The sequence below is a fragment of the Nycticebus coucang genome, chromosome 4 (genome assembly GCF_027406575.1).
Source record: "Nycticebus coucang isolate mNycCou1 chromosome 4, mNycCou1.pri, whole genome shotgun sequence".
Classification (NCBI taxonomy): domain Eukaryota; kingdom Metazoa; phylum Chordata; class Mammalia; order Primates; family Lorisidae; genus Nycticebus; species Nycticebus coucang.
In genome coordinates this window covers 42,061,692-42,078,746 of record NC_069783.1, presented here as the reverse complement: position 1 = coordinate 42,078,746, position 17,055 = coordinate 42,061,692, and the positions used below count along the sequence as shown (strand labels likewise).

The 17,055-nt window shown below is 38.4% G+C and overlaps 1 protein-coding gene across 1 annotated transcript in view; it reads right to left on the bottom strand.

Annotated features, from left to right (window-relative positions):
• PLEKHH2 (pleckstrin homology, MyTH4 and FERM domain containing H2) overlaps positions 1 to 17,055 on the bottom strand; it is a 128,593-nt gene that overhangs the window by 68,524 nt on the left and 43,014 nt on the right. Inside the window, exons 4-11 of the mRNA XM_053588894.1 lie at positions 16,772 to 16,921; positions 15,053 to 15,136; positions 14,212 to 14,293; positions 11,924 to 12,109; positions 7,238 to 8,199; positions 4,232 to 4,307; positions 2,825 to 2,919; positions 2,089 to 2,233 (exon numbers count right to left, since the gene is read on the bottom strand). Of these exons, the coding sequence (XP_053444869.1) occupies positions 2,089 to 2,233; positions 2,825 to 2,919; positions 4,232 to 4,307; positions 7,238 to 8,199; positions 11,924 to 12,109; positions 14,212 to 14,293; positions 15,053 to 15,136; positions 16,772 to 16,921 (1,780 nt within the window). The remainder of the gene's footprint in view (positions 1 to 2,088; positions 2,234 to 2,824; positions 2,920 to 4,231; positions 4,308 to 7,237; positions 8,200 to 11,923; positions 12,110 to 14,211; positions 14,294 to 15,052; positions 15,137 to 16,771; positions 16,922 to 17,055) is intronic.

Sequence of the window (17,055 nt, the reverse complement as noted above, 5' to 3'; positions counted from 1 at the left end):
AGAGTGCTGGGATTATAGGCATGAGCCACTGTGCCAGGCCAATATCTAGCAATTTTTAAAGTGTTTATTGGCATTTAAGGGACATAAGACAATGTCACTCTTGACATTTTTGACTGCAAAAAAAAAAAAGTAGTCAGGCGTGTGGTAGGCGCCTGTAGTCCCAGCTGCTTAGGAGGCTGAGGCAAGAGAATCACTTGAGTTCGAGGTTGCTGTGAGCTATGATACCACAGCACTTTACCCAGGGCAACACCTGGAGGCTCGATTCCAGCTGTAGTGGGAGGACAAGGTGAGAGCAAGACTAGCAGAAGCCTAAAACGTTAGCCCAGTGAAAGCTGAGCAGCTCCAGTTGAAGGTGTATCCAGAAGTTCCATGGAACACTGGAAACATACTCTTTATTTGACTGAGACAAGTAACAGTTGTGATAATGCCTTTATTTTTCATAGAATAATAAAAATTTAGACTTATAAGGGACCTCAGAGATTGTCCTGGCTAATGCCTTAATTCTCTAAGGAGACTAAGGTTTAGAGATTAAAGAATTTGTCCAAAGTCAAATAGCTAGGCAGGGGTAATAATGGAGTGTAAATTTTAGGCTCCCAGCCCCAGGCCCAGAGTGCCAGCCACTGTCCTAGCTGCAGGGGTAAAGCAGATAACAAAGCCAGAAATTTTTGGCCCTCATGGAACGTAGTTTCTAGTGTAGGGAGACCAATTACAAACAGGCAGTAAGTGCTATAAAAAAATAAAACAGAGCAGATTAAAGGGAAAGAAAAAGCCAGCAACTGAAGGACAGAGGACTGCAATGTGAATGGTGTGGTCATGGTTGTTCTAGCTGAGAAAGCAGCATTCGGCAGTGCAATGAAGGAGGATACCAGGTGGAGGAAATACCAGTGCAAAGGTCCTGAAATAAAAGCATGTCTGGCATATCAAGGACAGCAGGAGGGCCAGTGAGGCCAGAGTGAGGAAGGAAGGAGAAAGGAGATAAGGCCAAAGATGTAAAAGGATCATGCAATATCTTACAGTCATCATGAGGAACCACGGCAGCCTTTTTTTAATTGATTTTTTGTTGTTGTTGTTGTTGTTGTTACAGTGAGACAGAGCCTCAAGGTGTTGCCCTGGGTAGAGTGCTGTGGTATCATAGCTCACAGCAACCTCAAACTCTTGGGCTTAAGTGATTCTCTTGCCTCAGCCTCCCAAGCAGCTGGGACTACAGGCACCTACCATATGCCTGGCTACTTTTTTTTTTTTTTTTTTTTGCAGTTGTCTTTGTTGTTTTAACTGGCCTGGGCTGGGTTCGAACCTGTCAGCCTCAGTATATGTGGCCAGTGCCCTACCCACTGAGCTACGGGTGCCGCCCCACTGCAGTCTTTTGAGCAAAAGTGTGCTATAACCCGATTCCGGCTGTAGTGGGAGGACAAGGTGAGAGCAAGACTAGCAGAAGCCCACAACGTTAGCCCAGTGAAAGCTGAGCAGCTCCCGTTGAAGCTGCATCCAGAAGTTCCATGGAACAATGGAAACCAACAGAAATGCGATGTTGCATTAAAAGCTTTTATAAAATACAGATGTCATTTAGTGGCATTGGATCTCTCTGTCACCTCTACTTGTGCACAAAATTTCTTCAAAGACCACTAAAAATAATAGACACGTCCAAAGTAAAGTTTTAGTTGGTTTCCACTTTAATATTAGATTAACCAACAAATTTTTACGTACATTTTCTGCAACTTTAGCAGAATAACAAATTGATTGAAATAAGTCTCTTCCACAAATTATCCAAAATGCCACACTATAATACAGAAATCTCATTTTGGCCAATTATCTCACTTGTTTCCAACAATAAAGTGATGTCTCTCTTACAGACAAGATAAGGCTAAAAACAAACAAACAAAAAAGGACTGTGTAATTTGTCTGGAATCATAAAGAATTAAGAGAATTAGAACTAGAGCATAAATGTCTCAGTCCTAAGCTAAAACTCTTTTCACTATGGTTTAAAGCAAGTTCTTTGATTTTTTGGTAAACCCTCTTCTGGGTATAAAATTCCCAGTACATATGTGGAGTGATGTGGAGTTGCCTTGCACGCCTTCAATTCTCCCTCACCTCGTTTCAGGGCTCTGGGGCTGCCTGGCCCACTCCTGCTGTGCGTTTCTGACTCTGATGTCCGGGAGCTGGATCTGGAGCTATCCTCTTCCTCCGATCCAGAGGACTCGTCCAGAAAGGGGCTGTTACTTATTTGGGTTGCCTTCTAAAGAAAAGCAGAAGAGCCTCCCTGTATCCATCCCTAAAGTTACCTCTCTCTTTAGATACAGAATGTTTTACATGAAGAGGTCACAGAATATGATTCTTTAATAGGAAGTCAAGAATATGTTTTGCTGTTTTCAAAGTCATGTTGTTAAAGCCCAAATTCTAATTAACAAGGCTTTTGTCAATTACAAAAGATTCCTGAAAACATAAGGTTGTGAATACCTGATGATCTTCATTTAGATACTTCAAGCAAGGAAGGAGTATCCTGGCACTAATACAAAGATCGTCCTAAATTAGTTTTCTTTACATGGTTAATGCTATGCCTCCTTTAAACAATGAACAGCCGTGAGTAGTGGGGGAATCACATGGGACACTACAAGGTGGACTCAGACCTCCAAGAATAAATACCATCTCCACACCTTTCTGTTTCTTTTTTTTTTAATGATATATAGTATAATAACATGAACATCTAAAACTCTCTATATAAAGGAAGAGTCTGTGTAAAATGTTAAGAATGAAATCTGGAGCTTAAACAATTTTCTTGATCTAACATGAAGAGAACCATAGCTTAACAGTAACAATAATGAGTTACCCCCTTCAAGGTTGTATACACTGGGGTTGTCATATTCTTGTATATCAGAGATGTATAAAGTCCTGACGTAGTATAGGAAAGCATTGCAATAGAATCTGAAACAGAAAACAACATTAAAAAACCCTTCTAACTAGCATATTAGTCTGTTTCTTACAAATATGAATTAATATAATTTTAAGTCAAAGAGATATTGAATAAATACATATGATTCCTAATAGTATCACCTACTTTATGAATTATGGCATTTATGACTTTATTTATACACTTTGGTACACGGTTTATTATTTCCTCAAGTGTTCTAGTTCCCCAAGTAGACAGTAAGCTCTTTCAGAGCAAGAACCACAGCTTTTGTTTTTTTGGCATATCCATACGCACTTGGCTCAGGCTGGGCAGAACTAACTAAGTATAATAAACTGCTTACTGACTAAAGATATTCTCTGACTATTCATAGCCCCATTATTGACATGGTATTAAAATATCATCATTGGTAAACTTGTATTAGGTGAAAGTGATGTTAAAGATTAGAATATAATTTCCTGAATGGTAACAACAGCTGAACATCAATGGTTACCTCTAAGATAGGAGTTAGTGATGGGATAAAGAGGGGCTGGTAAAAAGAACCACAGGAAAATTTCTCTTTTTATTCCACACAGTTCTCTGTTGTTTGGTTTTATTTTTTGTAATGGGCATGCATCATTTTTGTAAGACTTTCTAGAAAAGAAGGAAAAGAGAGGGGAGGGAAGGTAGAATAAGAAAGGGAGTAAGGAGAGGAAAGGAAGAAACAGTGAATGTGTTTTAAACCCTGAGACAAAAGAACACAGAGATGAATGAATATTTTTTATAATTTTAAACAGCTGAAATGCCACAGTTTCTCCACTTCAGCTTCTTTCAGGTAAAAAAATACATCAGAGTTAAAGGTATTTGTGTCTCTGTACTAAGTAAGATGAATATCAATTTTAAAATATAAATCAGCAACCTTAGAAATAATTTTTTGAAAGTTTACATAATTCTATATATTCCAATGACTTTAGACATTTAGCAAATTCTTGGTTAGTGGAAGCAACAAAATCATTCACTTTTTAGAACATTTTTTGATTGTGATAAAAACCACGGAACATAAAATTTACCACCTTATCCATTTTTAAGTGTACAGTTCAGAAGGCATAAGTATATTCACACTGTTGTAAAATAGACCTTCCAGAACTTTTCCAGTTTGCAAATCTCCCCCCAGCCCTTGGCAACCACCACTCTACTTTTTGTTCCTATCAATCTGACTACTTTTGAGACTTCAAGTGTAATCATTGAGTATTTGTGTTTTTTGTGCTTGCACTATGTTTTTCTATTATGCTATCACTTAACATACCATCCTCAAGGTTCATCCATGTCGTAGCATGCAAAAGCACTTACTTTTATTAACATTCTCCACGTTGAAGGCCTCAGACATTCGAATGCCTGACTTGGCTACAGCATAAATTCTGCTTTCCTAATGTAAAAGAGAGATGTGAACAGGGCATTTAAAGCAAAGCAATGATTGCTTTTGATACACATGTTTTTCATTTGTTCTGCATTTGATATTCACCAGATACAACTGTATTATACAACTATTATACAACAGTCATCAGTGCCAACTGTAATGTGCCATTGTGACTAATGCTGCAGAGATTCCTTCCATCCATTAGTCATTCCATTATTTATCTTTGTTCCCAAAACTGGGGTTGGTATTTTAAATTCTTTTGAAGATAGGGAAAAAGTAAGAGAAAGCTTATTTACAATCACAACTACATGTAAACACTATCTTCAATACTCTCACTATCCTAGATTACGGTTAAAGAAGAAAAAAAAACAGAAAAACCTTGAATGACTGTAACATGAAGCAGAAACTATTCACAGCTGTTGACTACACATAAACACCATCTTTAACATTACACCAATCTGGAACTTTTTTTTTTTTTAAGGAAAACTTGAAGTCAGAAATCATAGACAGAATAGCATTAAATGCTATCTCTTACTTCAATATACTTTTCAATCAGTGGGATGGCCAACGTTTTTTCTTCTCTGCTGCACATTGGAAGAAGAGTTTTGGGGGCCACACATTAAATACACAAACACTAAGGAAAGCTGATGAGTCCATGCATAATTTTTGTGGTATCTGCCACCACAGATAAGCAAAAAAGTCCTCACAAAATCAACATGCAGCCCACAGGCTACAGGTTGGATACCCCTGAATGGAATTCATATTGTGCCAAAAGTAGGTTATTTTGTTATCTCTCTTTGTCTGACAGAGGGCTTCAAAATAGGGAAAGACTATCTGCTCTACCCCCATGAGGAAAGGAACCCCAGGTATCTCCTAATACATAGAACACCAGGTCTTAAATTTTGTTATGGTTTAACCTGGGCATGGTTGATTTTACCAGAACAGAGTGAGCAACTAGGGCTATGCTCTTCAGGCTAGCCTGGAAATAACTGGCATGAGCCTCTCAGTATCAGGGACACTTCAGGTTGGAGAGAGGCTGGCTGAATGCATCAGATGCAGTTTCCCTGAGCACATGACTGGGAGATACATGCACAAAGACAAACCAGCAGAACAGGCAGAACAGAACAATATATAAAACTAAGGCAGTGAGCAAATGAGAGGCAGTCAGAAGCCATGAGAGAGTTGGGGAGAGCAGTTAGGAGGAGAACTAGAAAGACAATCATTACAGGCCCCAGAGGACAAGCTGAACCGCTGGAGCAGAGGAACAGGTGTCATCTGCTTCTAAGGACCTGACTATCAGAGGTGCTACTGAATCTTCATGTGTTGTTCTGCTACAGTGACTATTATACTTTGAATGATATTTCAGTTCAATAAGGATATATTATGCCTTAAAATAAACTCTTAAAAATCCTAAAATCAACTCATGTTAATTGACATAACTAGAACACATCTCTTTTCCTTAAAACCTGAAAATACCTAGCAAACCAGAAACCTTAAACTAGGGTCAGTCTGCTGGAAGGCTTTTGAAAAGCAGTACTTCTTCTTCAGGAATAGCTTCAGAGGAGGAAGGAGAGAGAGAAAGGCAAAAAAGCAGTAAAATGGTTTGCCAAATAAAATAAACTTGAAAGCCTAACTTAAATCTCTGAAAATCTCAGTATAATAAAAGAGGCAAAATTTCGACTTCTCACTGTCTAAAGGATAACATAATTGGAATTCCAGAGATTCACATGCCATTAACTTCCACTTTTTTTGTGCCATCAGAATTCAGTAATAGACTACAGACATTTCTATATGAATACTGAAATGAGATGTCCTCTTGATAGCAAATAAGAGCAGACACATCTTAAGTTCTGAATTTATACAAGGAAAACATGGATGCCCTAATTTGCTTAAAATTACATCAGTCACTAAATTAAAAAAATAAATAAATAAAAGAACATGGCTCCAAAAGTCAAAACAAATCCTGCAACCCAGATATTTATCTGGAGGCAAAGGTTAAATTATGCCAATATGTGAAGAAAAACATCAATCTATAAGAACTGATCATTTCGCCTTGTTTCAAATATAGGAAGAAATCATTTTTTAGTCTAGCAATATGAATATTCCTAAGAAGAATCATACAGTAGATCAGTTCATGATCACTTTAATGGTTAACATAGGAAGAAGATTCAATCTATTCTAGATCTGAAGAAGGAAGCTTTGGTTAAAGCTTATATATCAGATATAAGCTAATGAAAAAATTAAATTTCTCTCAAAGCCAATCAAGTAAATGACTATGTCCAAAAACTGATGACTAACTAGAGTTAATTTTCCTGGTTCAGAATTGACTGAAAAGTACCAGGGGGAACTCTTCTTCCCTACCTGCCAGTGTTTCCCTCCTGTAGAGGGAGCTCCAGTAATTGAATACTCCTCATCTCTCTCCACCCATTCACTTTCTCTCCCGTAAGAGGACAAGTGGCATAAAATGATTGGTAAGCTTAGAGGGAGAAACTGGCATGTGGAGACCAGAACCTTCCCCTCTTGAGAAGTAGCTACGGCAGGAAACAAGTATCTGTTTTGTTTTTCCAGGTTTTAAGTTTCAGAGGGGCATGGCCTCACTAAAGGAAGCCTGCGGTCCAGTGCTGCCAGGGACTGGAGGAATAAATCTAGCTACCCCGAAGTTCAGAATTAGAAAGCTCATTTACCCACTAACTCCCTAAAAACAGTTTTATCAGTAAACAGGTAATATTCTGATCTTCCATCTGTTTTACCAATGTCTTATTTCTCAACTGATTCAGAACTCAGTGGGGGAAGAGAAGAAGAAATTATATTCTGAAAATTAAGAAATGGCAGAACAACGCTGGATTTGAAATGGAACAGGAAAAGAAGTAGAGTAAAACCTGAAAATGAGTGTTGAGAAAAATCTACTGTGCCTGTGTTGCACACAGCAATAAAATTACCCAAGAAGGAAAACGGTGCAGGGGAGGAGTTGGAGGTTTGCTACGCGCCGCCTTCTTTGCCGACTCACAGATTTCCTGGTCATCTGAATATGGAGATTCCAGAGAGTCATAGGAAAATAATCCATCATCACAACTCGTGTCCATGTTCTCTAAAATTTCTGTACTGTCACCATCCACTAGATCCAGATCGGTTTCCTGAGGTCTCAGTGGTCGTATCATGCTTATCGCGTTTCTGTTTGTACCAAACATCCTGTCGGAACTTAACTGTGGCTGGCTGAGGTGCCTTTTGGCCAGCGCTCCGCTTATACTGAAAACATTAGGAATCCTTAACTTTGGGGGTGGCAAGTTTGATGAAGGCACTAATTGTGTTCCTCTTCCAGGGAGTGAGTTAGGATGTTTTGGAGCTAAAGCTGGGGTCAAAATAGGGCTGGGGGTGTTGGCCTCACTCGACGAAGATGAATAATCCAATCTCTGAGACTGAAATTTTTTATTCAGTTCATCTGAGAAACTATCTTGCTCCTTTTTACTTGATTCAGAATTTCCCTTTCCAAGAGAACTATTCTGAGCTTTCCATTGTGCCTCTTGTTGCCAAGAATATAGCTTCTTGTGTTCTGGTCTCTTTATGCCAAATGTCTCTTCTTCGAATATGGAACTGCTGTCGTCAGATGCGGTGAGATACGTCTCGCTCCCCATCCTGCTGCACTGGACTCCTTCCTCTGATGTGTGGCTGGAAAGGGTAGATGTGCATCTGGACTTGGGTCTTCCTTTGCTCCCATCTTCCTCATCAGAACTCCAGTCACTCACTGGAGCCCCAGAATTCTGGGATATGCCGCCATCTGTTCCAAAGCTTGTTCTTGTTTTCCGATTCTGTTCTGGGCCACAAGAAGTTTGATGCAATGTTCTCTGGCCTCTGTTGTTTTCTAGAACTTGGTTATCAACAGACTTTTCTGTAATTTCCATTTCTAGAAAAGGATAGATTACATCAGCATGTTGTCTTTAATAATCTTTCTGTGCATTTAGCTACACTGTTGAAACTAGCAATTTCATATTAATAAAGATAATTTAGCACAGTGGTTAGGCGCCGGCCACATACACTGGGCCGGGCCCGGGCCTGCTAAACTACAATAACAACTATAACAAAAAAATAGCCTGGTGTTGTGGTGGGCACCTATAGTCCCAGCTACTTGGGAGGCTGAGGCAAGAGAATTGCTTCAGCCCAAGAGTTTGAGGTTGCTGTGAGCTGTGAAGCCACGGCACTATACCCAGAGTGACATAATAAGACTCTGTCTCAAATAAAAATAACTGAATGAATGAATGAATAAAAATGAACATCATTAATTCTATTTTAGAAGGAAAGAAAATGACAAGCTTCTTTCAACAAAATTTCTTTCTTTCTTTTTATTTTTTTGGAGACAGAGTCTCACTTTGCCACCCTAGGTAGAGTGTTGTGGTGTCATAGCTCACAGCAACCTTAAAGTCTTCGGATCAAGTCATTCTCTTGCCTCAGTCTCCTGAGCAGCTGGGACTACAGGCACCCACCACAACACCTGGCTATTTCTAGAGATGGAGTCTTGCTCTTCTTCAGGCTGGTCTGGAACCACTTTGGCCTCCCAGTGTCAGGATTACAGGCATGAGCCACCATGCCCAGCCCTCAACAAAATTGCAAAACTATCATAAAGTAGATTTAAGCATTATAAATACAAAGCTATAGTTTAAAACAAACTTTGCACCCAAGCTTTAATACATGAAATATGCAAAATCATGAAGAGAGCATAAACAGAGAAAAGCTTTCCTTATTCTACTTTTGGTTTAATCGTAACTACAAAGTATGTTTTTTATAATAACATTCTTTAAAAATGTTTTTAGGGCAGGGAGCAATGGCTCACACCTGTACTCCTGACTCTAGTGGGAGGATCTCTTGAACTCGGAGTTGGAGACCAATTTGGGCAAGAGAGAGACTCCCCCCTCTATTAAAATTAGAAAAATTAGGTGTGTGCCTGTAGTCTCAACAACTTAGGAGGCTGAGGTAGGAGGACTGCTTGAGCCCAGAAGTTTGAGTTTACTGTGAGCTAGGCTGGCACAACTGCATTCTAGCCTGGTCAACACAGAGGGAGATTCTGTTACACAGAAAAAAAGAAGCTGGGTGGTGCCTGAGGCTCAAGGAGTAAGGCACCGGCCCCACGTACTGGAGGTGGCAGGATCAAAACTGGCACCAGTCAAAAAACTGCAAAAAAAAAAAATAATAATAATAACCAGCAGAAAATTATTTTAAAAAAAAGAAGATTTTAGGTATGACTTATTTTTATTTATTTATTTTTTTGCTTATTTTTATTTGTAATAGAATAATAGTTTCATAAATGATTTCAAAACTTTAAGGGGTAAAAAAGAAACTTTGAAAACATTGAAACCATACACAGGTATGTCATAATTAAGGAACTAGAGGCTGAACAAATAAACTCTAGAATTTGCAGTCAGGCAGTTTGTTAAATTTGCAAGTGAGCAAGAGCTTTTTTTTTTTTTTGTAGAGACAGAGTCTCACTTTATGGCCCTCGGTAGAGTGCCGTGGCATCACACAGCTCACAGCAACCTCCAGCTCCTGGGCTTAAGCAATTCTCTTGCCTCAGCCTCCCGAGTAGCTGGGACTACAGGCACCCGCCACAACACCCAGCTATTTTTTTGTTGCAGTTTGGCTGGGGCTGGGTTTGAACCCACCACCCTCGGCATATGGGGCCAGCGCCCTACTCAGTGAGCCACAGGCGCCGCCCTGAGCAAGAGCTTTAAATGCGGGCAACCTCAGTTGTACTCAACTGACTGTTGGAAAGGGGGAAGGAAATTAAAATGGCTTCTCAAAAAAGAAAAGAAAATGCAAGTAATGGCATGAAAACATGGAGCAAAGGAGCCTTCTGATTGGAAAAACATTACATGGTTTCTAGAATTTCATAACCAAGTATAGAGGCTAGAGAGACATAGCTTTTTAGGGTTATAATTTTTCTCCTTTGGAGGAAGGAAAAGGAACTGAAAATGAAGAAGAAGCCTTTCTATAATATTTGGGAAAAGTCAACAAAAGAGATTCACTAGAGATGGCAAAGACAATAGATATACAATAAAAACAAGATTTAGAAGGGCTTTAAGACTAAAAGAAGAAGCGTAGAAATCTGTACATAGGACCAGGGTTCAAATGCCTAGGTAAACATTTTCCCTGTAAAGCAATAAAGGGGAAATCAAAGCAACTACTCAAGTATCCTGTAGGGTTTTCTTTATAAGTCTGCTATGCCATATTTAATTTCCTGTTTAATATTAGGTAATTTTTTATATTTTAAATAAATAATGAATAGGAAATTCATAGTTGTAATCTGAAACTCAACTAACCCAAGTATATATAGTATCTTGTAGATAGAAATGTAAACACTTAACTTTAATTTATTTAAGAGATGGAGTCTTGGGCGGTGCCTGTGGCTCAGTGAGTAGGGCGCCGGCCCCATATGTTGAGGGTGGCGGGTTCAAACCCAGCCCTGGCCAAACTGCCACAAAAAAAAAATAGCCGGGCATTGTGGCGGGCACCTATAGTCCCAGCTGCTTGGGAGACTGAGGCAAGAGAATCGTGTAAGCCCAAGAGTTAGAGGTTGCTGTGAGCCATGTGACGCCACGGCACTCTACCCGAGGGCGGTACAGTGAGACTGTCTCTACAAAAAAAAAAAAAGAGAGATGGAGTCTTGCCATATTGCTCAGGCTGTCCTCAAACTCCTGGGTTCAAGCGATCCTCCTGAGTCAGCCCCATGAGTAGCTGGAACTACACGTATGGGCTGCTGCACCTTGCTTTTCAATTTTAAATATCACTTCCACCTACTATAGGAAAAAGCATTAACTAAGGAAAATTGGCTAGTTGTGGTCACTCACACCTGTAATCCCAGAATCTTGGGAGGCCAAAGTGGGAGGATTGCTTGAGGCCAGGAGTTTGAGACCAGCCTGGGCAACATAATGAAAGCCCATCTCTACAAAAAATAGAAAAATTAGCTGGGTGTGATGGTGGGTGCCTATAGTCCCAGCTACTCGGGAGGCTGAGGCAGGAGGATTACTCCAGCCCAGGTGTTTAAGGTTGCAGTGAGGTATGATGGTGCCACTGTACCAGCTTGGGTGACAGACTAAGACATAAATAAATAAATAAATAAATAAATAAATAAATAAACCAAATTAATTAAATAAAAAATTCTTTTTGAGGCAAGGTCTCACTCTGTCACCAGGACTAAAGTGCAGTGGCGTCATTATAGCTCATTGTGACCTCAAATTCCTAGGCTCCAGTGCCACCACACTGGACTAATTTTTCTATTTTTTATAGAGGGGATGTGTTGCCCAGGCTGGTCTCAAATTCCTGGCTCAAGTGTACCTCCCACCTAAGCCTCCCAAAGTCCTAGGATTAAAGCTGTGAGCCACTGTGCTTAGCCTGAAATTTTTAAATAAATAAATATGAAGGGAAAATTAGTTTCTTCTATAGATTACTGGTGAAGACTCTCAGAAAACACAAAATAATTAGATACACTAAGTTAAATGCTGTATTGCATTTTATAAATATTCTCATAAAACACCAAGTAGTCAGGAAAAAAAATAAGCTATATTTGGATTAATTTTAGCAAATGATTTGTCTCTTTGAAAAAAATGGCAAAGTGAACTCCGATAATCCATAAATACCTTCTATGTCTTTTCCTTCAGTGAACTCAGCTTCTTTAGATGAAATCTTGCTCATGTCCTCAGCTTTCACAACCTGAGGAGGACTCCTTGCTCGAGATAAAAAGCATCCAAAGGTTAAACTGCTCAGGCGCTGGCCCTCTGAAAGCTTTAGTGTAGAGACAATGGATGTCTTCTTTCCTTGAACTTCTGTAACGTCATTAATCAAAATTAAGAATTGAATTTTTTATAGCAGTTTGTTAAACACAGAACCAAAGCATATTAAAAATTTGGACAAATCACTCTATACCAGAAAAAATCTGAAGTTCATCTTTATTTACATATAATAACATGGAACCTTCAATGATGAGCATCATATGCCTATATTTAAAATATGGGACGGCCCAGTGGCTCATGCCTGTAATCTCAGCACTTTTTGGAAGGCCAGGGCAAACAGATTCCTTGAGGCAGGACTTCAAGAACAGCATGGGCAACATATTGAGACACCACCTCTATTAAATATTAAAAAATTAGTTGGGCATCATGGCATACACAAGTGTTCCCGGCTACTCAGGAGGCTGAGGCAGGAAGATCTCTTGAGCTCAGAAGTTAAGGGCTTCAGTGAGCTATGAGCGCATTTGGTCCAGCTTAAGTGACAAAGTAAGACCCTGTCTCAAAAACTAATAACAAATAAAAATAAATAAAATCTGCTTTATATATCTTGAATGTTCAAAATGTTTTTTAACTGCAAGAGAAAAATACCTAATCCCTTTAAGAGTAGTTAGTTCAAAACCAAAACAAACAAAAAACAGATTACAAATAATTAAAAAAATTATAGCTTCTTGCAAAGTCAAGGATTGATAAATACCAGTTAGGCATTGGTAAAATGGGCGTGCTCTGGCACTAACTGTGAGGAAAAAGGGACTGAAGTCCTGGTTGTTAAAACAACCAAAGGAAATCTGGACCATCATTGGGGCAAATAGCACATTATCATGGTAATGATTTTTTCTTATCTCAGTTATCAGTAATGAGAAGAAAACAGAGTGGCTTGGTCTATGGTGACACAATATAAAGAGCCTTAGTCACTTCTTTAGAAGAAATAAAAGGGGGTGGAGTAGGGGAAAAAGAATTTAGATAGCTAGTGGAATGATTATTTGGTTAGCACCTAATCACGGGTTTAATTCATCTATAGGACTTTGAACATTGCTGCTTATACTATCTAAAGGCATGGTAATCCCCCAAAGAAAAATTTCTAAGGAAATTCTATTTTTAACTCTAGGAAAACACCAAAAGGTGTTAACACCAAAAGGTTAACTTACATAGCAATGGATAACTGAGTTGAGTACACAGTATGTTCCTTTAGCTGTATCTTTTAATATTTTTATGTTGATCATCTCTGCAGTAATACTGTAATAACTACATTTATGCATATATTTGTAACAGTACAGGTACTACATTATATCTGTTCTTCTAAGTCCAAGCCTAGTTTCTAAGGATTAATACCTCTTAGTCTATAAGACCTAAGAGGCTGCCAATGAAGACTAGAAAAGCAGCTAAGAATATCAGAGAAAACAACAAGCTTTTGAGAATGAGCTTAGTACATCTAATCTAGTTCAATATGCCTCTCTAATATAAAAACTTTTAACTTACTATCTGGTGTGGTAAGGTGGCCTCAAGGCCACATGTGCCCCTCCAGATCCCCAAGTACAACACCTCAAATGGGATTTGTTCCAAAAAATGTGAATTTGATCAAAAGGCCCCAAGGCCACAGGTTCCCCACCCCTGGTTGGAACCCACTGCCCATGGTTGCTGATCTCTTGGTTTAATGTCAACATACAGTACTTCTAGCAAGTACTAAGTCCCAGGACGTAGTATGGGTCTAAAAAGCAGATAAATGGAAGGCCTTCAAGAGTAGGGAAAGGCAAAATTAGTATCTGCTCATGTTTTTCTAACCTATGTAGTGATCACCTTGGAACACCTGTACATCATCAATCCTATCTCGTTTTGCCTTCCAACATTCACTTGGGTGCAAGAGTTCTGGTTTGTTTAAGAATTTCTATTGGGCAGTGCCTGTGGCTCAAAGGAGTAGGGTGCCGGCCCTATATGCCAGAGGTTGTGGGTTCAAACTCAGCCCCGGCCAAAAAGTGCAAAAAAAAAGAAATTCTACTTCACTTCATGACCATAACCTCTTGTATGATGTTTATAATTGCATCGTTGAAACGCCAAACACACACACACACAAAAGAAAAAAGAAACTGTAAAATCTTAAATAGCTGAATATATCCAAGCAAGCTATCTCAAAGTATTTGTACCTTGTAGTTTTGACTGTATTGTTCTTATCTCTTCAATGTGGTTTTGGTTGATCAAACGAAGATTCTGATTCTCCAATTCCAGCTAAAAGAATAAAGTGGTATTCTTTTCTATAGAGATAACATTTTCAGAATGTTCTAATTATAAGATTTAGAAAATGTTAATATCTAGTTACTCTCTATGTAAGCAAAATACAAAAGAAATAATAAGCAAATATGTGTATCAATTTACTTTTCAGCACCAGCTATCAAACTAGATAAGTATGGCATTAATATTTATTTTTCCCATAACTAAGAGTTTTAAATGTTTTCACCCCCATGCTTTTGCCTATAAAATTATTTTAAACCAAAATATTTCAGCATTAACTGTCATATAAAATAAATGAATGTACGCTTCTCAGACACTAAATACATTTGTAAGATATTCACATTTGTTCTCTAATTATTTAAAACTAATTAGAACTAAAGTTAACTAGTCAGAATGAGGTTATTTATAACGGTAATCATAAGTCTACTGATACGTTTAATTTTAGAAATACACTAGATATTAAAATGAAAGCTACCTATCCCAATTTTACCAAGAGACAGCAGCACCACCACCAACCAATCATATTTTTTTGCTTCCTTCAGAATAGCCATATATATATATTTTTAAGACTAGACAAGTGCAATAGTGAGAAGTGGGGAAAGATTAGAACAAGGAGTTCAATCTATAACTGACTATGAGCAATCAAGTGAGATAACTCACTACCTTCTGGACCAGCCAGAATAGTCATATATTCTGATGAATCAATTTAAAAGAAGTAAAAGGTAGAGAAAAGGAAAATAATATAGCAACAAATACCTCGTTTAACTTAACTGTTACCCATTCTTTGATCTTAGCTGCTTTCTCTTCTATTATTTTAGCTTCTTGTATTCTTATTTGTTTCTGAAATAACATTAGCAGTTTGTTTAATTGAAACATAAACTCAGTGGTCTGGAAAAGTTACATTATAAATATACAAGGCAAATCTCTTGTTTCCAAGTTAGTACATTTATCCTCAAATTACCAAATAAATTTTAAAAAAGAAAAAGATTATCCAGCAGATGCAATAGTAAACCATTGCAAGTACTGAAAGTTTTAGCAACTGCTATTCTCTTTCCCTGAAAGATTATACACAAAAAGTCAATCCTCTGAATCTATCAATAAAATAAACCTTCTCTGGAAATGGATTTAGAACAGTATCACAGGGGTCAACCAAGTTAGAGAGAGGAGAATAATAATCTCCTTAGGGACTTTTCCCTTCCTCAAGAGCTAGTTTTCAAAGATCCAGAAAAAATAATCATTTAGGGGCAGCGCCTGTGGCTCCAAGGGGTAGGGTGCCGGCCCCATATGCTGGAGGTGGAGGGTTCAAACCCAGCCCCAGCCAAAAACTGCAAAAAAAAAAAAACATTTAGAAACTATAGCTCACATTCACCAACCTAGAAATCTGGTTATAGTCACAAACTACTGAGAATGTGACTATCATAAAAATCACAGCAGGTGGGGCCTAGAGGTAGTAGGAGGCTGAAAACCACTGACCTAAAGAAACATTGATTCCCAAGAAATAGAAAAGCACTGCTGAAAATAAACAACAATTGAACATATTTAACAATACGATTTCCTGGTGGTCATATTTAAATGATCTTAAATGACCATTTAAGTAAATGATTCTAAGACAATTTTTTTCCTAATAAATTTTAAAATAAACTAAATACTACACTTATTTCAATAAAAATGTAGTATTTTCTTTCTTTTTTTCTTTTTTTTTTTGTGGTTTTTGGCTGGGGCTGGGTTTGAACCTGCCACCTCCGGCATATGGGACTGGGGCCCTACTCCTTGAGCCACAGGCGTTGCCCCAAAAGTGTAGTATTTTCAATAAAAGTGTAGTATTTGAAAGTGCAGTGTTTCTAAACCAGTGTACCCATTTCTAAGAAAGATTGGTGTCAAACATATATATTTAACAATATGTAGCTGCTGATAGCCAAATGTTTCCAACAATAAATATTATATGTGAAAGTGTGGATGTTAAGGAGCACTATCACACCAGAAACGTGTTGATTCTTGCCTTGGAATTACCCCCAATTTAAAGTGAATGTCAATTTGCTTGCAGCTTTCACCAATAAATGTGATGTAATCTTTGGGTTGACAGAGTAAGATTTCTCTCCCAAATTTAGACAATTAGACTTTCTCTTTTTAATTTTTGTGCTTATGTATGAATTAGTACACTCATTTAGAACTTTCTTAATGACCAAATTCTTTCTTTTTTTTTTTTTTTGTAGAGACAGAGTCTCACTCTATGGCCCTCGGTAGAGTGCCGTGGCATCACACAGCTCACAGCAACCTCCAACTCCTGGGCTTAAGCGATTCTCCTGCCTCAGCCTCTCGAGCAGCTGGGACCACAGGCGCCCGCCCGCCACAACGCCCGGCTATTTTTTGGTTGCAGGTTGGCCGGGACCGGGTTTGAACCCGCCACCCTCGGTATATGGGGCCGGCGCCTTACCGACTGAGCCACAGGCGCCGCCCGACCAAATTCTTTCTAACCTGTTCTTCAAGCTGCAGCTCCAAGTTTTGAATGATGTCATCTTTTTCTTGTATTAGAGATTCCAGATCTTGACACTTTTTATATAACCTTGTCTCTGATTCACTGGTTTGAATATTGGCTGCTTTTAATTTTTCTTCCATAACTTGTACCTAAATTTAGAGTATAAAATATTAAAATTGTACATGTGTTTAATTTATCATAGTATTAAACACAGAATTTTTCTTTAACACTATATTGGTTCCTAAAAGTTACCATAAAAGTAAAATATTAAAAAGCCAAAAGT